Source organism: Gavialis gangeticus, unplaced genomic scaffold (assembly GCF_001723915.1).
Source record: "Gavialis gangeticus isolate Ggan-Ray unplaced genomic scaffold, GavGan_comp1, whole genome shotgun sequence".
In the NCBI taxonomy this organism is placed as follows: Eukaryota; Metazoa; Chordata; order Crocodylia; family Gavialidae; genus Gavialis; species Gavialis gangeticus.
The window spans coordinates 37,586,301-37,608,980 of NW_017729028.1; the positions used below are offsets into that span (position 1 = coordinate 37,586,301).

At 38.4% G+C, this 22,680-nt stretch overlaps 2 protein-coding genes across 6 annotated transcripts in view; one reads left to right on the top strand and one right to left on the bottom strand.

The window, feature by feature from the left end:
* Positions 1–22,680, bottom strand: part of SUPT3H (SPT3 homolog, SAGA and STAGA complex component) — a 496,504-nt gene that overhangs the window by 413,504 nt on the left and 60,320 nt on the right. The window lies entirely within an intron of this gene.
* Positions 16,961–22,680, top strand: part of RUNX2 (runt related transcription factor 2) — a 251,017-nt gene continuing 245,297 nt past the window's right edge. For 2 of the 3 annotated variants that reach the window (XM_019520966.1, XM_019520967.1), the window contains exons 1-2: positions 16,961–17,039; positions 17,249–17,370. In XM_019520966.1, coding sequence (XP_019376511.1) covers positions 17,313–17,370 — 58 coding nt within the window. In that variant the 5' untranslated portion in view covers positions 16,961–17,039; positions 17,249–17,312. The other variant, XM_019520968.1, reaches the window with a different exon arrangement.

Below are 22,680 nucleotides of genomic sequence, written 5' to 3' on the forward strand. Positions count from 1 at the left end.
CGAGTCTCGGAAGATCCTTTGCCAGCACAATGGTCTTTACCACCCAGTGCTGGAGCCAACCAGGCAACTCGCCTTTCTGAAGCTAGGCTGCAGCTGGTCCCTCCTGAATTACTCCTGATGTTAGAAATGCAGTCACGAGCGTAGCAATGCAGATTGTCTGCCTGCAGTCTTGAAAAGGCAGAGGCTTGGTGGTGATTGCAGCAGACAGGCCAAAGCAGGCAGGTTCAGGGAGCAGCTGAATCTAGACAACAGCTGAAACATCTAGAGCAGATGGTGGAAACCTTGGCTGCCAGACTTGCAGGTTCTCTTGCAAAGGGGTCTTCCGATCACTCCCAGTGCTGAAACGATGCACAGGGAGGGGGTCAATTCAAGAAGGGTTCTCGGCCGCGCCTCCCTGGGGACTGGGATTGTCCCCAAGAGGTATACACAGCTATGAATTTTGCACACCAGGAAACCTGTTTCAAGTCTGGGACTCCCTGACCTGCCCCTCAGGTGCTTACCCTCACTTCTGAACCTGCACTCCCATCCCCGTCCATTTTAGACTGAGGCTGCACCTCTGACGGTCTCAGCCAGTTTCCTATTTCAATTTAATCAAGACGGGAGACCACGGATCCGGGGCTGGGTAGAAGAAGGGGCGCCTGAAGCTTTTCTATTACATACCGGATCCATGCTAAATTTTAGTAAGGTTATTTCACCCAACATGAGTCTAATCAGTCCGAAGAAAAGGACAATTTTGTTTTGCAGGATGAAGTGGACAGTGATGACATTGGGCTTAAATGTCTTCTGGATCATCAGTTGGAACCCTCCACCAATTGAAGGGTATGTTAGTTTTGCATTTTTTCAAAATCCTTTTTTTGCAGGTGATGACACAGATCACCCAGAGTATGATACTGGAGAGCCCTTTTATCCCAATGGCCCTGAACTCACTATTGGGCAGCGTAAATGGCCAACTGGGCCACCTGCAGCCAAGTAATCACAAGTTAATGGCTGTTCAGGCTAATTCCCCCCTTATACGTGGTTTTTTGGGGCTTATGGATGTCACCTCATGGATTCTAATGCTAAATTCCTGGATTCCACCAGGCACTATGTAACAACAGATCAAACTGAAAATCGGCCCTAGTGGAAAAGGTAAACTATCCCTTGGTGGCAGGGATGCACTTGTAATAGAAATGGTGGATAGGGATATTATTGAAGAATCATTCCCTACACACGGGATACCCCTTATGGAGATGCAAAGGGGTGCTCCAGAGTTTTGCCATTGGCACCTGAGGATTCCCCTGAACCAAACCCCACAGTTAGTAAAGCTATACCTCCCAAATTAACAACAGTGCCATTTCTTGAAGAGTCAACTACTGAGAGGCCTATTGTCCCCCCTCCTCAAAATGAATTTTTGAAAGGCTGGTGTGCCACATACCTCTATCAGCAAAGAGGTATAGTAAGATGGGAGCAACAAATCACTTGGCATGCTAATGACACTGATATGAAGTCACGATGGAGCTCTCCAATCTTGAAATGGAACATTAGTTGGTTGGCTAATGAAAAATGGGTTATGGTGAGTCTGGATTTCTGTTATGTGGTTAAAAAACCTTCTAATATTCAAAGCTGCCACACAGTATTGCATAGCACCAACCACAGAGAAACACAGTGTGGATCCCATTGGGTTTGCGACAATGCCATCACCCTCACTGGCAATACTGGATGTTCAGTACTCGCCCCATTGTCCTCTATTCCTCACCCTGATGGGCACCTAAATTGGGAATGCCACTTGCCTTGGTGGAACAGTAGTATGGAAAGGCCAGTATTGCTCAATGCCTCTATTCTTCACATGAGAATCACAATTGCTCCAGATGAATGGTTCATAAAGCATTATTTCTGGAACTGTAGTACAGGATCTCAAACCCAAATAAGCCTTCTTAAATAGGCCATACCAGACTTATTCCCAGCCTTGTCAGCTAAGAAAAAGAGAGCTGTCGCTGACACTATTTGGGATGGAGCAAACTTGGTGAGGGGAGTCTGGAATTCCTATAAGGGAGCTGATAACGCTGCTTGTTTAGACAGATTGGAACATGGCATTGCCTATATAAATCAAGGCCGGAGGCTAGAGAGCTGGGTACTGATGAATGCTATTCAATGGACCACCCATGCAGGGGCAAGTATAACCCATGTCTTACGAAGTCTGCTGCAGATTGCCTATATGGGATTCAAGGATCTGACCTGGGATGAGGTGTGTGACAGCGCGCAACAGGTTCTGAGTGCTCAGCTGATTGGTGCTGTTAAAGACATTAAGAGAGGACTCTGGCCAAAAGATTTGGACAACAGTAGCCTTGCCATCACCTTGAAGTCTGCATGGCAGTTCCAACACTGTTGGACATTGAATTGGGAAGGATGTCAAAGGGAACTTTGTTATTTCACAGCCACTGGACCAGCAGGCTGACTTTGGACAAAGGGCCGGCTTTTAATGCCAGGAGTGGGAGGCGGTTGTCAATGGGACAGGGTAGTGCATTGAGAGGTATGGGATGTAGCCACACCTGAAGGATCCAGATTTGCAATTTGTAATCCTTTAGTTTAGATTCATGACATCTGGGTTGGTATGGGAACCCTTTGGCGGGAATGGCCTAAACAACCACCACAGCTCAGCTGTGTTAAACCAGTAGGCAATGGCGACAATTACAGTGGGAAACCAGGCATGTTGGGAAGGATTTGCCAATTTATTATGGCCTAACCACACCCTATAGCTGAATGACACAGAGGGATGCATTTGGCTGCTAGATGAAAGAGGGGCATCAATTATAATTCAAACTGTACAGGGATTGACTCCAATTAATTGGCTTTGAGCTGTGAACTTAGAATTTCAAGCAAATCTGAACCCTCCTGTGATTGGCTAGCCACTGTTTGGGACCATCAATTTGCAGGATGGAACAAATTAGAACAGCAGTTAAAGAAAGTTGAAAAGGGGTGGAGATGGGTTGCTCAGCTCAGTGCTGCTGCAGCTGAGGCCTTGTGAAAATATAAATTGGCCATGGATGTAGTGGAGAGTTGTAGAGTAGGAGATGTTATCTGCCTAATTAACCAGCGTTCACCTTAGGTGCATGCTACTGCCTGGACCATGATTAGCATTTTTGCATTTTTTTGTTTTATCGTTCTTATAACTTGCTTTTGCTTATGTTGTATTCACAAAAGAAGCAAGCTGATTCAGCTGCAGATCAACACTAAAGGAAGAACAGGGGATAGTCCCATGGTTAATCCATCAGCACATTTTTTAGCTTGAGACTCAGTGGTGATCACCCAAACTCAGCGCTCCTTCACTCATTAATCACCATAAGGCAAAAGGGTCAGTCCTTTGTCCAAGTTACACAAAAGCACCATACACCTGTTTGCAGATGACACTAAGATGTGGGCATGCTAGAAAGGAGGAATAGGTTGCAATCAGACCTAGACAGGTTACAGAGATGGGCGGATGAGAACAGGATGGGTTTCAATACTGACAAGTGCAAGGTGCTGCACCTGGGGAGGAAGAACCAGCAGCATACCTACAGGCTGGGGAACTCCCTTCTCGTCAGCACAGAGGAAGAAAAGGATCTTGGAGTCATCACTGATTCCAAGATGAACATGGGCTGACAATATGAGGACACGGTCAGGAAGGCTAACCACACCTTGTCATGCATCCAACAGATGCATCATGAGCAGGTCCATGAGGTGATCCTCCCCCTCTGTGCAACATTAGTCAGGCCACAGTTGGAATAGTGCATTGTTTGGAACGCCGCACTTCAGGAGGGATGTGGACAGCATCAAGAGGGTCCAGAGGAGGGCCATTCGCACGGTCAGGGGGCAACAGGGTAGGCCCTAAGAGAAGAGGCTACAGGACCTGAACCTGTTCACAGCCTCCACAAGAGAAGGCTGAGATGGGATCTGGTGGCTGCCTAAAAACTGGCCGAGGGAGACAAGCAGGCAATGGGAGAGCCCCTGTTCCCCCGAGCACTACTGGAAGTAACAAGGAACAATGGCGATAAGTTGACAGATAAACTCAAGCTAGACATCAGGAAGCACTACTTCACAGTCAGGGCAGCTAGATAGGAGCTGGAACCAGCTTCCAAGGGAAGTGGTGCTTGCTCCTACCCTGGGGGTCTTCCAAAGGAGGTTAGACAGACACCTAGCTGGGTTGTTTGCCGCAGCATCTTTTCCCGCCCGTGGACTTGATGATCTGCTTAGGTCCCTTCCAACCCTACCAACTATGAAACTATAATGGGAGGAAGAGAGAAGCATTATTCCCATTTTACAGATGGAAAACTGAAGCACAGGGTAGAGTTCATAACTTCCCCAAAGTCAAAGAGAAAATCTGTGGTAGAGCTGGGAACTAAACTTTCAAGCCCAAATCTGAAGTCTTCATTTAGTTAACCATTCTCTTTCTTGCATGCATTTTACTCCAATAAAATACCCTGGTGTCATTCAGTTGCTGTGAAGGATAAACAGAAAGGCAAAAAAAGGGTCAGGCCAAGTGTCTATCCCTAAGCCAAAAGCAGCCATTGTTCACAGCCTGAATTAAAACTTTTGAGTTCCCAACTCCATATCTTGAGTACAGACAACAGAAGCAGAAATTTATTTCTCAAATACTACACTATATGGCAATAAGCATATTACTGTTTCCTGTTTTCAACCAAACACTGTTTCAATCAATAAATCGCCCTACTCAGATTCCTTCCCCCCACCACCAATAGTCTCTGCAATTAAGGGCAATGTGATTTATTGCATTAGGTAATGTCCTAAACATCAGAGAAACAAGGTAGGAATCATGTTCTTAATAAATACTAAACATTTTCAGAAGTGTTGAAAATGGACCATGTTTTTTTGCGCCTTCCCAATAAAAAGCTGCGGGATAGTTCCTGCTCCACTAGGGACTGCAGCTTGAGGAAAAACCTGAACCCAGGGTCCCACCCTTTCAAAGGACTGAACTCTGAATTGCTCTCTTACTCTAGGTCCTACATATTTCCCCTCTTAGCTGCCCCATAAGCCAGTTTCAAAAGAGGGAATGAACATGCTCTGGGCAATGCCTAGTCCATAGCCTAGTGGTTAGAGTACTTTTCTGGGAAGCAGAAGCCTAGAAGCTCTGTCTGCAGCTCCCTGGGCAAGTCCTCTAACCACTAGACTATTGATCTACCCTCCTGTTCCTCCTCTGACAAACACCAGTGGGTTTTTTTTTTTTCTGCAACTATGTTTACAGGACCTATGAAGAATTAAGCACATGCCTGGGTGATTCTGCTCCATCCCAGAAGCTATGCAGCCACCATACAGCCTTGTGAGCATGCTCAGCAGGGGAAGGAACACACAGCTGCACAGGATTAATACTGCATAAGAGCCAAAAACTGCACTTACGTAGCTACTTAATTGCCATTTTAGCATGTAAAGGTAAAACAGAATTTAGGCCTCAGCCTTCCTGAAGCCACTAATTCAAATCTCCGACTACTTGCCTCAGCACTTTGAGCTCCAGATATTTCACTCTGTGTATTTTTTCAGGGATCAAATTAAGTTCCACCCCATACAGAACAAAAGAATTATCTCATACCAGATCAGACCAGCAAAAATATATTTAGTCAAGCTGGCCCATCCTTCAAAAGTTACAAAAAATCCTCATAAAGTAGAAGATTATGTAATAACCTTACAAGTTCTTTTCTTCTCTTATCAGATACAAGCCTCATTTTAAAAAAGTATCCCAAACTGAACTCTCTCATTACCTAATGCTCTTTTAAAGCTAGCAAGCTGTATGACTTAAGTCACGATAGGGCCAGACCTAACACTAAACCCTTACATAAAAGGGGCAGGGGAGCCTTATAACAGACAAGTCATCAGGTCATCTGATGGTAACCCATTTCATTTCAGTTTATCATTACAATGATGCTAAATTTCCTCAACTACCAGTACGAGAGTAAACCAACAAAAAAGTTGCATCCATACGGCAAATTTCACACAATAAACCAATTACATTTAAAATTGACGTCAACTGTTTTGCCCGTCCATGCACCCTCGTAAACCAAAATTTTCAGCAGTGGTCACGGTCACTACTTCTGTGTTCCTCCTGCAATCCGATTCACATAAGTACTGAGCACTCCTATTTACAAATGACTTGTTTTTAGAACATATGGACAGGACCTGGTTTAAATCATGGGCCCAGTTCGCTAATATCTTGGCCAGAGCATGGGGGGGAGCATCATTTTTGTGCCCAAGTTGTGGTGCCCCTCCCCACATTCCCCAACTAAGGGGACAGGGTTAGGGCCAGATTTAATTGCAGCAGCAGAGACTTTGCTCCCAAGGCCTCCAACAGCTGCTGGAAAGCCCACATCGTGCCTGGCTAGAAGAGGCAGAAACAGTGGTAGGGGAGGGGCTGTTTGCTCCTCCAGGCAGGAAAATTGGGGCATGGGGGGTTGGGGTGCCTGGGACCTGCCCTGGCAGATGGCCCTGGCACTGGGTAGGGAAGGGGCTGTTTGCTCCACCGCATATGTATTCTCTCCCCCCGCCCCCAACCCCCAGCACCCATTTTCCTGCCTAGAGGAACAAATAGCACCTGGTAGGGAAGGGGCTAAGGCACTTTTTCTTCCCAGAGGAAAAAAACAGCCCCTCCCTTACTCATCCCCAAGCTCTCTCCTCCCTTCTGGGACCCCTTCCCCACACTCTTGGGCTGCTAGACTTTTCCTGCTGGCTGGGGAATGCTTGATGCAACTTTTGCCACCAGTTGGGAAATGCCTGTTGCACCCAAATACCATGATACAGCTGCCTGCTGGGGAACTCCCAGGCAAGCAGCCATATCTTGGCATTTCGTTGCAAATTGCGTTTTCATAAAAATCACTTACATTTGTGATTTTCATGGAAAGTGAACAATTGCAATTTAAACCAGGGCCTACATATGGAGTGCTAGATCATGATAAGAGCTCTGGAGATATCTGGTCCCTTGTATTTCAAATTGGGCATCCAAAATTAGTAGGTATTTTTTACCTTAATTTCTCTGTCTCAGCTCAGTTACCTGTACAATGTAGAAAAAAGTCTTCTAGCAGCATGATGAAGAAAAATAAGTAAATTTACAACTATGCCATACTGATATTATTGAAGTAAGTGCTATAAAAGAAGTCCATGAGGAAACTGATGCTTCTGCCTTCATAAGAGGTTTTGTATAATGTCTAGAAAATAAGACAGTGGGTCACATACTGAATGAGGAGAAAGCAAAAGTCTGAACAAGTGTCCCATAAGGGAACACTATCTATTGCGTGCACTGAATGAGTCAGGATCCCATGGGGGGAAAAACCAGAATGGGATCGCACAGTCCTAATTGCATCATGATGCACATGCAGAGTGGGGCGGAATTAAAACTGAACAAGCCGCCTTAATTCTGGCACTTCCTAATTCATAAGTGCTTGATTTTACAACTGTAATGATAATGTTTTAATATATAGGTGTGTTTGTATAAATTAAAAAACCTAGTGGAAATATTTCATGTCTTTGCCAATTTTACAAATTTTCTTTCTTAATTAATATATGTGTATTTTGGAGAAAGTCAGTCAAAGCTTTTCAACTCACTGCTAGCTTGGGTGGAACACCTGCAGCTTGCCTAACCTAGAAATAACTTTTATTGCACTTGGGAGGAAAGCAGCACGTTTCATGAAGCATATCATGAATTTTTTTCTGGAAAAGGTACATTGTAAACATAGTTAAAGAACACAACAAAGTTTCATGTATGTGAATGTTTAAAACTGCTTCTTTTCAATCTGATCTGATTTTTGAAGGAATAATAATTTAAAATTACTGCAGCTCCCATGGCAGACAAGACCAACCTTCTTCTACAGACATCAGAAAATAGAGGAATTCAACTAAATACAAAAACCAACTGGATTTGTTCTCCAATTAAAAGAAGAAAAATAAATCACACTAACTCTTAATGGTAAATCAACAGTTGTTCTATTATAGTTCTGTCCAAAAGACAACAAATTTTGTTTTTTCAACTCTTTTATCCTTATGTTTAGCTTGTAAAGATGCCACTTGCTACTGCAAATATTCCATTTCTCAAACGACTGGTATCATTTTTCCTAAAACTAAAATATAACCAGACGGTCGCAGAGTTGTTTCAAACCCACACAGCAAAAAGCAGACCTCACAATGGAAGAAAATCAGATTCAGTGCATTTAAGAAATGAAAACTTGCAGGAGTCAATAAAAATTACAAATTTAACGTAAAAATAAGGATGAAAGTGGCAAAATGCAGTTTGTCTTCTGCCAGAAGATTAGATCCTGCTACTGTATCAGCTTTACATGCTATTTTTTCACTGATACCAAAGATAATGCTCCAAGCTCATTTTTATGCTCTTCCTAGAAACAAAAGGTTTATTTCCTAACTGTAACAACATGGAATGTAAAAGATAGCAATTGGTGTGTTGCTCATTTGTTTTGTTTTACCGAGTACATACTTACTAGGGCCCAGCCATGTAATGTGTTCCCTAAGGATGCGTTCCACCAGTTCAGCTGGCGAATGAATCTCTTTTAACCCAAGTGAATTTATAAAGGCCATCTAAAATTAGAGAATCTATCCTTTCCTGAGCTAAAATATGAACATACCTTTTGTTTTCTGTTGTTTTTTGTTTTGCTTGTAAAAGAAAGAATAATTGTGATCCCAAAACAATAAAAGATACTCTGTAGAAAAGAGGTAAACTATTCCATCCAAAGATCAATCTGGGTGAATCATGAAAATGATCTTTAGCTGTAATATGCATTCAATAAGCAAAACAAAGTTCTGTTTAATTGGACCCCTAACTGATGCCATTTGGTGTCATTTAAAGGGAAAATTGATAAATGTGAACTGAACTGATAACTGGAAGTGATAAATGTGAACTTCATGTTCTTTTCATCCACAGAGCAGGTACAGTCCAGGCTGCAGCACTCCAGGTCCATCACAAAATGCACATCAAGCGTGACCTAAAGGAATCCTAGAACTGTTAATTAGAACGGTGGGGAGGAGTTGTGGGGGAAAAGAGAGGTTTTCAGACCAGTTCAATCGTTGACCACTCTGCTGAGGGTGCCAACCAGCACACATTTTAATACACTGCTATATGCAGGCACCGCATGTAACCTTTATCTTCATTTTAGAAACTTACAGATGGTCTTCCTTTCCCATGGTTTGGTCACTAATAAGGGCTTCCCTTCACTCTTCTTAGATTGATGGCTGTGATTTGACCTCATTGGATTTGACAAAATTATCTCAAAGTAATTCTTAAAGCCACTGGATTGGTGCGTTTATGACCTGAGCATCAAAGTGTGATTTTATTCCTCCTCTCTTGAGTCCCTAAAAAACTACTGATACAAGAGGTGGATACATCCTTTTCCTTGCTGCTTTACGTGACTGCCGCAAGGCTAAAATGACAGCATATTACAAAAATAGATGCATTAATGGGTTTTCAGGCACACAACCAGGGTGGAACAATCTCATTTTTGTGCCTAATAGGCGGAATAGGATCTGCCTCTGTGTCAGATTACTGATGCATCTTTTGGGTGATAATATGGCTTAACAAGCAAAACTACTAAAAGGAAGTCAGAGCTTCTGATGAAGCAGGGTGAAATCTAATTGGCACTTTGAGTGGTGGCTGACCTGAACAAACAGAGCATTTCTTGCTAGTTGTGTGCTTGTGTGCACACATTTTAAACACTTTGTAGATTTGATACTTGGATTCATGGGAACTTTTCCAATTTCAGCAGGACAGGATAGGGCAATGGTTGGCAACCTTTTTGGGCTGTGGGCTGGAGCGACCCAATTAAGGCAGCAGGGCCACTATTGCCAAAGCACCCCCTCCCCCCCCAAGGTCTAATGGCTCCACAAGCCTCATCTGACCTGCAAGATTTCCACTAGTACCTGTGGCTCTTTCCCACCTACATTAATTACAGCCATGGGGAATGCTTCCCTTCTTTATTGCTGACGATTCCAAAGAGCTCTGGTGAAACTTCCCCACCCTAGAACTGCTGAATTTAGCTTACCTATAGGTGACCCCACCTACCAGTTAGCATGAGAGAGAGCTAAAACTTTGCATGTTCTTATATCATTTATGTTTCAGAATAGCTCCATCTTCTGCATAGACAGTTAACATACACAAGACAGATCCTCAGAATTAAGTGAAAGCTTTGCCTCTGATGTCCGGTTTAAAGCCTGCCTGCTATGTTTGATCCAGAATGCATTTCCCATGCAAGCTTTTTTCTGTTTTAATGCAACTCATGTATTCTAATTTGGACCCCACCACAAAAACATGCTAGTGCCCTGAAAGTCCAAAAGCATCATCCCAAAAAATATCTGTCATCTTATTTGTCTGTAAAGTTGCTTGGTGCAGTAGTGTGAAAAATATTAGCTGATAAAGAATGAACAATGTTCCATTAATAAGCACACATTGGGAATGCAAGGTAGTCTAGGAACTACAGAACATGAAAAAAGTAAATAGTTATGAATCCTTTACTGTAAAGCATCCCTACATCTCAGTATTATGTTCAATAAAACACATCTGTTCTGAAAGTTACTAGATAAATCCTACAGGGTACAACTCTTCCAGACTGTCAGTCAAATATTTCATGTGCATTATCCATACAATTGTCTAGATAGATGCTTGAAATATATAAAATACTCTACATGCTAAAAATACTTATAAAATATTGTCTAGTAGTTACTGCATAAATCAAGGACAGATTTTAATTTAACTGTTTAATAACTTGGCCATCTAAAAAAAAATTACCCTTTACAAATTAAACAAATCCCATGTCTTAAATCTACATCATTTTATATTTATACAAGCACAGAAGCAACTGAAACTGGTGTAATTTTAAATCCAGAAGCAAGTGTTATTGCTAAAATATGCCCCTGAAAATTGTGACTTCATATGAAAACACTGACACCAATTCTCAGCAGTATGAATGCTCTGCTATAATATTTTTAAAAGCCTGTCTCCTAATCTTGATTGAGGTTTGAATGGACCAAGCTTGTATTTTTCCAGTGTAAATGTTATGCAGAAACTTCACAAATACAGATTTAAATCTGCAATTGCCATTACTAAAATAAATGAAAAAAATCTATAAGCAGCAATGAAACTGGCATGCAAATAAAAGAACTGTCAAGATATATATTGCCTAAAAATAAGCTTACAATAACTATTTTAAAGGCTGTGTGTGGTCCTACCCATATATTTTGGCAAGATGCACTTTCTCCAACCACAGCTAGATTCATCCAAAAGCAGTGGCACTGGAGAGTCTCTGTCTCACCTGTCAAAGTTGAAGAACGTTGTTCAGCAGACCACCATGAGTCCATGGATAGGATCCATAGCACTGCAGCAGCTGTTCTTGATAAGCGTTCTCTAACTATAGAGGAAAATACTTCAAAAAAATTCTTCCATAATAGGATCTCCCTTAATATGCATGTATTTAAAAACAATGAGAATCAAAGAACATGTCATTTCTAAACTAAAACTCTCATGACGTTTAGGATGAGCTAGTATGGATGTCTTCACAGGGATCACTAAACCAATTCAAAAATATATAAATGGCTCAAAAATATCTAATTTAACTCTCATAAATAATTTGTAATATGCAAAGATGGCTACAATAAGAGAATTTTATGCAAGTGATAGCAATGAAGCTAAAGTTTGTCATGCTCTTCTTAGTTCTATTCTTAAGTACAGCCTGACCACCTTTTCTCCATCAAACCACACAAAGTACTGAGCTTCATATCTTCTTTGGAAAGGAGAGAGAATAAATTACTTGGGTAGGGTATAGGTATGTAAATTAAAGGTACAGATAACACCAAGACCAATCAAAAGGAAAGGTAAGTAGACAGGGTTACAGCACACGATTATAGCATAAACACCCCAAAAGCTAAGAGTGTAAGCTACCAAAACTTAACGTAAGGAAGCAACTTCAACTGCTATTAAAAGAGAACAACCATTAATTTCCAACAAGAGGTGAATATTTTCTAAAAATAGTTCACTGTTTCAGCAACTAGAATCTCCTGTAGTTTAATTACTTGTAGTACCATATCCTATAAGCAAAAAAGCTCAAGAGAGATTACTTTCACTTTTCCCTAGATATATTTAGTATACTAACTAGCATAGTTAGGATATTATTTTTCTTTGGTTTTGTCAGTAGCATGTTTGAAATAAATTTTATTAAGTGGTAGTGTATGTAACATTGCATTGTGGGTAGCAGTTTCCTGCTTTAACCTAGCCACATCCTCAGCTGTTATATGAGACAAGTTTCCCATATTTTCTGCAAGTTGACTTTTTTTTTTTTTTTTTTTTAAGAAAACAGACAGGAGAAAATAGCAATAAGATTATAATGATTTTAAACCTATATATTGACTGTAAGACTACAGCCAAGTAAAGTTATCGTCTCACTTGCTGTACAGATGAAGAATAAATGCATGAAGAACGGGGGGGTGGGGGGTAAAAAAGCATTGCTATCCAGGAAAATAACTGAGCTATAAATGTAAAAAAGCAATAGCCATTGAAAGATATTTGACTTTTTAGATGAAGAATCTTATTTCAGGCCCAAACACAGGCAGAATACTTTAATCACTGAAGCTGAATTGGTGAACATTTTTTCTGAGTAATGATAAAAGTTAATAACCCAAGGCAACATAAAACAATTATGTTACTTACTACTAAATAAATGTATCTCTGATTAACAAAGGCTTACTGTCATCTTAATCTGTCATAGTGGTTTTCTGTTCAGATTTAAACTGATCTTTAACAGTATGAGTTCAATGAAAAGGAGGCAGACAACCAAATATTTGCTTAACCTGGGAAGAAAAAGCTTCTTTCTTCCCCCCACAATCTGTGATTTCTAAATCAATCAAGCAGCTTCATATCTTTCTTGTTAAATTAGTGCACACAAGTCAAGGGAGAATAAGATGCACAGAGGAGAATCAAAGTGGATACATTTGTCAGTTATTTGAATATCCCTCATTTATCCTGCAGATGCCAAAAAATAGCTCTGACAAGAGTCAGTATTTTTTAAAAGTGGCATTAGGAAAAAAAACATAACTTGTGAGAGTATTTTTACTGAATGTTATTTTATTAATAGGTACTTTCACATTCCATTAAAGCGAAGGAAACATCTTTTATATTAACATTCAGACTCTATTAAGCAACTATAAAGATGCTGGAAGTGAAAAATCCCAGTCTACACAGCCCATCCACAAAATATGAACATACTATAATTATACATATTAGGACAGAATAAGTGTATATCAATTTAGTAAGAACTACCAAAAAGTAAATTCCAACACCGCTAGGAAAACTCTAATGAGGGTGAGAATGGCTTCTGATTGTGAGATGCTGAAACCAAGCAAATGGGTTGGTTCAGATACAGAAAAACGTAGCACCAATAGATACGGATCTAAGGAATAAAATCTGTCAAACTGAAGCATCTGAAGTAGCAATAAAGGATATGCTGTATTATCTATGTCAGTTTCTGTGGAAAACTATTAAAATATCATCTACTCGTTGAATAAATTACACTTAGTTACAAGACCATCATCCTACCAGAGCAAGTAGAATTTTTAAACCCCTCTAACCATAGCATCAAAACAAATTTAAGTACAAATAAACTTTCCCCAGTGTATCATACTGTTTATATGCTGTATAAAAGTATGAGTGACAAAAAGCAAAATGTTTGGAAATAAGATAAAGCAAATCTTAAAAGGTTTTCAAAACAAATTTCCAAAAAGATAAAGGATACGATGGCATTAGGTTTGTATTACAATTGATTTTAATTTCAAAATGAGATTTAATTTGTCATCAAAGAACTAGTCCATAATTTACAAAGCAAATTCTTTAACTTGATACTCCTTTTGTAAGTGTAATTGTATCAGTGACTTAAAGTATCCCCTGTGGATTTTTTTAAGTTAACTTTGATTTATTTTTTTTTAGTTCTGCCATTTAAACAAAAGACTGTCAAATATGAGACTGCAATCAAGAAACTTGTTTACACAACAACTTTTCAAAATTCAGATTTCTTCTTCATCGCACTAAAAGTGCAAGCTATTTTTGAAGAAAGGGATTGCCAGGTATTGAGCTGAAACACAATTTTGCTTGAAACCTCCTCCCCCTCCACACACACTATACCCACTAAAAAGGAAACATTTCCAATGCCAAGAAATATTTAAATTCCAAATTAATAGAGAAAACATGTTTAGAACTACACTCCAACCAGACACTGGAACAAGTTTTTATATTGTTTGGTAAACTTCACCATGCTAAATAGAAAATTGATTTTAGTGATTTAAATCTTAAAATCAGAGTTGAAAAAGCTGCATGGTGCCACTCAAAAAATTATACCTTACAGATAACATATTAAAAACGAACACTGGTGAATAACCTTACAAATATATAGGTGAAAGAATGAAAAAAAACCAAACAAAAACCCCCAGCTATTTTGAAGAATTAAAGACATTATTTCAATTTACAGAAGTTAAAAAAAAACAACAGCTCTGTGGCAAGTTTCTTTTCAGACACTGAAAAACTGACTAGTAATGAACTTCTTTGGTTTTAAAATTATAAAGGATGGTTTTAAATGAATGAAAAAAAAGTCTGCCGACAACATTTTAGTTATGTATTACATAAGAAAATTAATTTTCATTACCATAACATGCAAAATGATAAACAGTTTCAATGTGTTACTGAATTTGCAGAAGTCCGCACTTTGTACAAATTCTGTGAACTGAAATTCAACAAATTATAGGGAAATGCCCTCTAAATGCTTTTATTACATTAAAAGTTAATTAAACTTCTAACCTAAACAAATCTACTTTGTTTTTATGATAGAATTGCCAGTACAATTCATCATTTTTACCCCTTACCTTTTTTGTTTCCAGTGATGCTCATACCATAATATAACATTTAGGGGTACAAGAAATGCATCTTCAAAAGGGACAAGTTAAATAATGGTTTTTACTTTTTTACATGACAGTTCACTGTATCTCCTAATTTTAAGAAGAATTCTGGAAATGTGGCAACTTCTAAAGAACTGAAAATGTTCCAAAATACAAGCACGGTGCACATTGTAATAGGCATTATGACAGAGATGCTGATAAACAAAATGATTTTATGTTTTTCTTATGCATATCAGCCCTCCAAAAAAAGAAAAAATTTACAAGTTGTGATTTTAATTGAAAATTCCCCTTTCCCGTTTCCTCACCTCCATCCACCAAAAGAAGAAAAAAGAAACAAAAGGCAAACCCAGTATCCACCCACTTTTCCATTTATTAGTTTCACACCACTTCTGGTCATTTTCTTATTCGGGAAGTAGGGGTGGGAAGAATGGGGAAGCGGGAGGGAGGTTAGTTGCCACGGATATATACATCAAAAGTGGTACAAATACAGGCTGAAAATCCTTAGCAAGTTTCTTTTTCTGCCATGCTTCTATCCCTTCCCCACATATACCAAAAATCCTACACTCTGATGAAACTGTAAAATGCAGTGCCCAAGGTATACAATCATGCTAACAAGAAAATGAGTTCTACATATAAATGTCCAAAGGGGCAAAAATAAGACAGTTTCCCAAAGATGTTTCCAATTTTGTTCTGAATCTGAGTGAGCAAATCAAGACTACTAATACACACTGTCTGTACATATTATTCCTTACTATGCACAGCATTTTGCAATTTATTTCAAAGCCTCTATTATAAACAAAAAAAATACTGCTGCTGTTAACCCATTCTGTACTGGTATAGTAAAAAGTTTGTACTATACAAAGTCAAAGTTAAATATGTGATAATATTGTGAATGCACACACAAACATGATAAAAGTGTTCAAATCTAACACATGCATCAAATTTACGCTTCATCTTTAAAATAGATGTTGACACTACTAACTGCTGAATAAAGTTATTTACAGTGTCCCAAAGTCTAACACTATGCTGTTCCTCTGAAACATTAAAATTATAAGAAGCAATTATAACATAAGTGCAATCAAAATCCCACAACCCATACAATTCATTATGTTAAGCATCTATATTAAATCCCTACAACAGTTTTTATTCTAAAAGCACAATGTATAATGCAGTACCCAAATAATTTACAGCATCCAAATGACAGGCTCTGTATAAAATACAAAAGGTATATAATTGCACTTAAATGTCATTATATAATAACTGCCAGCTAGTCTTGAACACATGTAAGCAAGACGGACATGATTTAAAATTTGTAAAGGAATCCCCAGACTAACACTTCTATGACAGCCAATTACAGTACAAAACAGCCCCAACAAGCAGTCTGCTACTAGACCTTACGAAAGGTAAAATTTCTTACAATGAGTTACAGATTCACAAGTATAGGAAGACAAGAAGAAAAAGTAAAACAGAAGGAATCCAGCCACCCAGCAAAATATGAAGCAGACCCAAGATCGTGATACAATCCAAAGATGTAAATTATTGTAAATCATCACTGTTGTTCAGAATTTCATACAGCCACTTGCGCCAATTTTGCTCACTTTGCCACAGACACAATAATGAGCTAGAAACAGGAGGGGTGGGGGGGGGGAAGAAAAGAAAAAAAAAGGAGGGGGGAAACCTGAAGTGAGAGTACAAATAAAGTTCTGCTGTCCATATGCTTTAACTGTACAGGAGTTTGGGCTCTTTCACATTTTGTACTCCCTCCAAATCCTCATGAGTCACAAAAATTAAAAAGCTATATCCTTCTGGATGCCAGGAAGGGCCTTACCACGGGCCTTTTGTCAAAATAAAAAAAAAAAAATAGAAAGAAAGAAAAAGCCACAGTGGTAGGCAGTCCCACTTTACTTTGAGTACTCTGATGTCACAAACCACATGATTCTGTCTCTCCAGTAACAGTGCTTGCAAAAAAAGGAGTTTTAAAGCTTTTGCTTTTTTGGATTGTGTGAATGCTTCATTCGCCTCACAAACAACCACAGAACCACAAGTGCGGTGCAAACTTTCTCCAGGAGGACAGCAAGAAGCCTCTGGTTTTTAAATGGTTAATCTCCGCAGGTCACTACCAGCCACTGAGACCAACAGAGTCAGTAAGTGCTGTCTAACCACAGTCTATGCAGTAATAGTAGGTCCTTCAAATATTTGTTCATTCTCTTTTTTTTTTGTTTTGTTTCCTTGCTTTTCACATGTTACCAGCGCTTCACAATTTTTTGACAGAAAAAAAACAAATATAGGAGTCTATGCACTCCAAGCACTCTGTAAAACTAAAGGAAGGTTTGGCTATGGTTTGTGTTTGCAGTTTAAGGCTCCAAGCAGCACTTACATCAGAAGGTACAAGTTCTGTGTGAAAAGAGAGGGGGACTATGGCATCAAACAGTCTGTTCAGCTCAGTGACACCATGTCAGCAAAACTTCTTTTGGGGTAAGTACCACGATCTGTTTTTAAATTTTCTGAGTAAGCACTGGGCATTCTCACAACAGAAAACCAAACTTGTTGAATGATATATTATGGTTTGAAGATGGGAGATTTAGTCAGGTGAAAAAAAAATGTTACTGTAAGTAATACGTGCATATTAAGAACAACACTGTTAACCGAAAAGCTAGGCAACATGAAATCGCCAGCTTATACCTTGGCGTTTGACAGCAGGTGTGCTCATCTGTCACCTATCTGACTCCATGTGCACTGCGACATGTACTTGGAGACGTATGATGCTGCTCTGAACTAGGTAAAAAGCTAAAGTATTAAATTAATAGAATCAATCATATCCTACAATACCAGGTGAAGAAACTGGAATAAAATGGGACATTTATATACAGTTATAACATGACTGGGTAATCAAATTGCTGAAACAGAAGGAAGTTACATGATTAACAGCCAGTTCTCTGTATCTCAAAAAAAGATGGTAAAATATCAGATTCACCCAAAGAACTTTGTTTGCCTTGGTAAAATATAGCATCTGAAATCCTTTCCAGCACATGACTGCCCTAGCAATTGTCCTAGATGTCTCAAATTCAACTCCATCTAGTAATATGCTAAAAGGAATCTGTTAGACCAACAATCTGTTAATGTTTCCACTTTTCCACAGCAAGGCATGGTTTACAATGCATCAGTGCTCAGATACAGTTTTTCTAACCATACTTAAGTCAAGACTAAGCAAAGAGCAGTTTCTGCATTAAAAAAAAAACACCCAAAAAAAACCTGGAGTTTAAAGAAGTGGATGAAATTAGCATTTTTAAAGCTACTTTATATAATGGTATGTTGCCAAATATTGGATTAAATATTAAGATCTGTAAACACAGATGTCTTAAAACACCTTCATAAAATCATGTAATTATGAATTAGCATTCCATGTATGCATATACCATGTAGATTGACATGCATGACCCTACTGAGAGCACACACATTGTACTTCTAAGATCACTTCGCTCCAAACCTTTTATTCTTCTCAGATCTGCTGTTGGATTCAATAAACATCAATGTCTTTTGAGATAGAGAACCCCTATATAAAACTGAATGAAACTAACTTTTGAGTGATTTGTATAAAATCTTAAATGCTTTCAAGCATTCGTTTAAAAGGGCAATAGCAAAATGCTGACCCCTGATCACATTTGATCAGTGGTCAGACACATATGAAAAGATTTCTCACTGAATCATTTAAGACAGATGAGGAAAACAAACTGAAAGAACAGTAAAACATTTTGAAAACTTACAAAATTTTCTTAATGCTGTCCATCATGATGAAGCTATAATAGGGCTGTAGTTAAACCTATTTCCTTCATTCCTCCCTTTTTTCCTAGTCAAAAAAGATGCTACATATGCTTTCAGTATAGATTAAGCTTGTATCGCAACTAGCTGATGGTTGGAGTTCCTTTTACCCCTCCTACTTCACGCATTGCAACTGGCTCCTATCTAAGCACATGAAAGTAGTTTAAGTCTATGAGCACAATTAGACATAAAGAAAAAGTTTTAAAGGAACAGAGAACTGTTGCGTTTAAAAATGCACATAGGCACTGGAAATGCTACATCTCAGTACTGTCTACAATTGCTCTAATAGTTATACCTCACAGAAAAACTGGAGTGAAATGCAGATACAAAAAATAGTCTTTAAATTGTAGGCAGCATTTCTACTAAAACTGCTCTCTTAATGAAGCACAGCAGAAGTGTAGCCAGACCACATTATCCCAGTGTTTACAACAGGAAATACAGTTTACATGTATAGGGACTTTCTTTTGCTTTTACTTCCAAAAGAGATTAGAAGAAAGTAAGTTGGCTAAAATTATCATAACATGCAGTGCTGCCTGCTGAATTAGTCTACTTTTGGTCATTCTTTAACCTACTGCAAAGTGCTATAACCGGGACAATGAGTTCTTCCGAATTATGCGTAAATAGAGTTGGGTATGTAAATATATCCTGAGAGACAAACTACAATGAATGTCTAAAACAAAATCTCTCTTATATCAACATGTCATCAGTATACCTGAAAGTTGTGAAAATACCTATTTTCATGTTTATGCTTTAAAGAAAAAAAAGGGGCAAATCACTCATCTATTTATTGTTTCCAAACTACTAAGACACTGATGCCGTTGCCTTTGAGAATGCACAATTAGATTATCATTTTAAGTACTGTCAGGTTTGGCATTCAATCTCTTCCTATTCTGTTCCACGATTTATTGCAACTGGATCTGCAGCATGAATCACGTCTCTGATTTACGTACCTGCTAATCTGTTTCAACCTGTGGTATTTCTGCAAATTTCCATATCACCTGATGCGGGGAGGGGTCTTCTGTAACTTCAGGAGCATACAGTTACTCCTTTAAGTCTGAATTACCTAAACACTAGGTTCTGTACTCATTAGACTAATTCTGCCCAACAGGTATGCTCTGAACTGAATCCAAGTTGGAGTGTGTTCTATTTGTATATGCCTTCCTTTCAGTTTTTTGAAATGTAAGGCTACCAATTCAAATAGGCTAAGGCTGTCATGATTTTGCCTTTTGTTTAAAGTGAATCAATACTAAACTGCTCAGAATAAATAGTACATAACTAATAAAAAGTGTGTTTATTAGCAATCTTCTTGGTGACATAGATTAAACAAGACCTTTTAGCTCACAGTAGTTCTGAAATATGCACTAATATCATTTATAAATAACTGGATCCTAATTCAGTACCGAGATGTGTTCTCTGCATCCGCACTGTGCAACTCCATGGAAGTCAGAGTATAAAATCAGACAAGGTTTTGGTTAATATTTTAGTCTTAGCCATCATAAAGAACTGTTGTAACTGACTAGAATAGATGGATAGAGCAAGTAAAAATGAAACTCATCAAGCTGATCACAAAAAAGTCCTACTAAAATCGCAATGCTCAATACAGAAATGGCTCATATTCATGTTAATAAGAACACATCTTGTTAACGACAGTCTGTAAGCACATGAAATCCATGAAGGAACCATACTCCACATTTAAATGGTTTGTAAGGAACAGAATACATTTATTCATTCAATTACCCCCTTTGAGCTAACCACTGATACTCCGGATTATTTGAATCAGCCATACTGATGTAAAATTCACTAAGATAGAAATGTTCCAGTTTGTTAGAAGAACACTGAAATATCTGATGGTTAAACAAACTGGGGAGAGAAAAAAAAACTAACTCATTAGAGGCACTAAGATTTTATCAAGCATACAGGATTAATCTTTATTGAATAGAACCATTCACAAATCAAAACTTACTCAACTTCAATACTTTCATGCAGTGCTAATCAATTACAACCTTTTCTAGTAATTCAAAATCCATGTGCTTTTAATTTTATACATTGGTGGTCCAAAATATTATATTCAGGCTGAGCTAAGTCATTCTGTATTGCAACTTTGCTTTTTTCAATAAATATTCATCTAGAGGCTTTCTTAGAGAGAACTGCTCATATGAAGACTGTGGTAATATTTTTATACTGTACCTCCTTGTTGAAGCAAAAGGTTAGGGGTTACCTAAATACCTCAACTGTATATACAAAAAAAGGAAAAGGTAAGTATTCACATGAAAAATCCAAAGGGACTATATTATTTATTTTTGCATTTCCTATGATTAATGATGCACCGGTGCATACTTGAAAACTGAAGTCAAAATAGGGTAACACCTCAAATTCCTTTACAAACTGTACAAATATCAAACTTCCATGCTGTATTAACTATTCTACCAGAAATATTTAAAGACTCTTACCACCCCACATTAATAGCATAACAATAATACTGAGATTCTTGTCAAGTTGTGCCATTTCGTACTCATGGACTGATTGATATTAATCTGAAAATCTATTTAATAGTAGAAAAAGAACAGAATAGGGTATATACATACACACATATATCTGATTAGGTTAGATTAGATTTCAGAATGACCTGTATACATTTTACAGATAACAGTTTGTTCAAAAAAAGTGTAAACCAGCAATGGAGATAAAATAAATTTAACACTTTAGAGTTTAAAAGGAGATAAATCAATATGCAAATTATTTTATATGAAATGCAGCTAGTTACAACCTGCAATTAAAAGTACATCATAAATTTATTTAAAGGTGTACCAATATATTATGTAGCCCACCCCTAAATAGGCATCATCATTAGTAACCAAGGAAAATCATCTTCTAAAACATCAATTTAACATAATGGTTCCCTACTGGAAGCAAAAAGCACGGTGTTCCCATACGGCATGAGTACATAACTCCAATGGATTTCAGCAGACGTTATACAAGTAAGGGCAGGATTAGGCAGTGCTTGTTGAATCTGAGAGGTGCTGAAGACCCAGCAAGTCTCCCATTCAGCTACCACAGAAGTTAACAGGAGCTGCGAGCACTCAGCTCCTCTCAAACAAGTAGACCTTATGCATGCTTTACTCAATGTACCTAATAAAATTCAACATTGTATGTTCTACCTGATGGAGTTGTTTCTGAAAACTCATTAAATACACTCCATTAATAAGAATTACAATAAACTGCCATGTTTAGTATGCCCTGGAGTATATAATATTTTAATTAAGGCAGTCTCAAAACAACCAACAAACTGCAATAAGGTACAACCTGAAGCCTTTCACATTTGGCTTCAAGTATCACAAGAATCCGTTTCACAAAGTCAGCTGAATACCTACATTGCAAACGTCTTCTATTGTAAATTTGAAGACAAATACTTAATTGGGCCAAAAGAAATAAAAGCTAAGCAAACTTATTTCATGTTGATAAACACATTCAAAAAAATAAAATTAGGAAATCTTACGCTTTTTTCAAAGGGTTTTTCCTTGTAAATTTTGACAGCCCTAACAGTTGACCACAGTTTTTGCCCATCAACAGCAGACACCCACAAGGTGCACCAGACATCCACCCTCTCACCACAGAACCCTGACAAGGAACTACTGTTATAAACCGACCAGTTGCATTTTGCTGGTGTTATTTAACAATAGCCACAGTTGTTATAGTAACACTCTCCTTTAGTCTACACCAAAGAAGTCTTATGGGGGGACCCAGTTAGGAGACTCATCTTTTGCTCTCAGGTGTTTTTGTTTTTATGTTAATAAAGCTTAAAACGAAGAGCAGTTTCCTTTCATAAACATGCTCTCTTCTACAAATAAATATAAGCCTTGCCACTTACTATGTTTAAAAATGCACCCTAAAGAGAATATTTTAAAGATGAGCACTGGGACAAAATAAACTCAAGTGGCCGTATCATAAAACAGTTTAACACTTCCA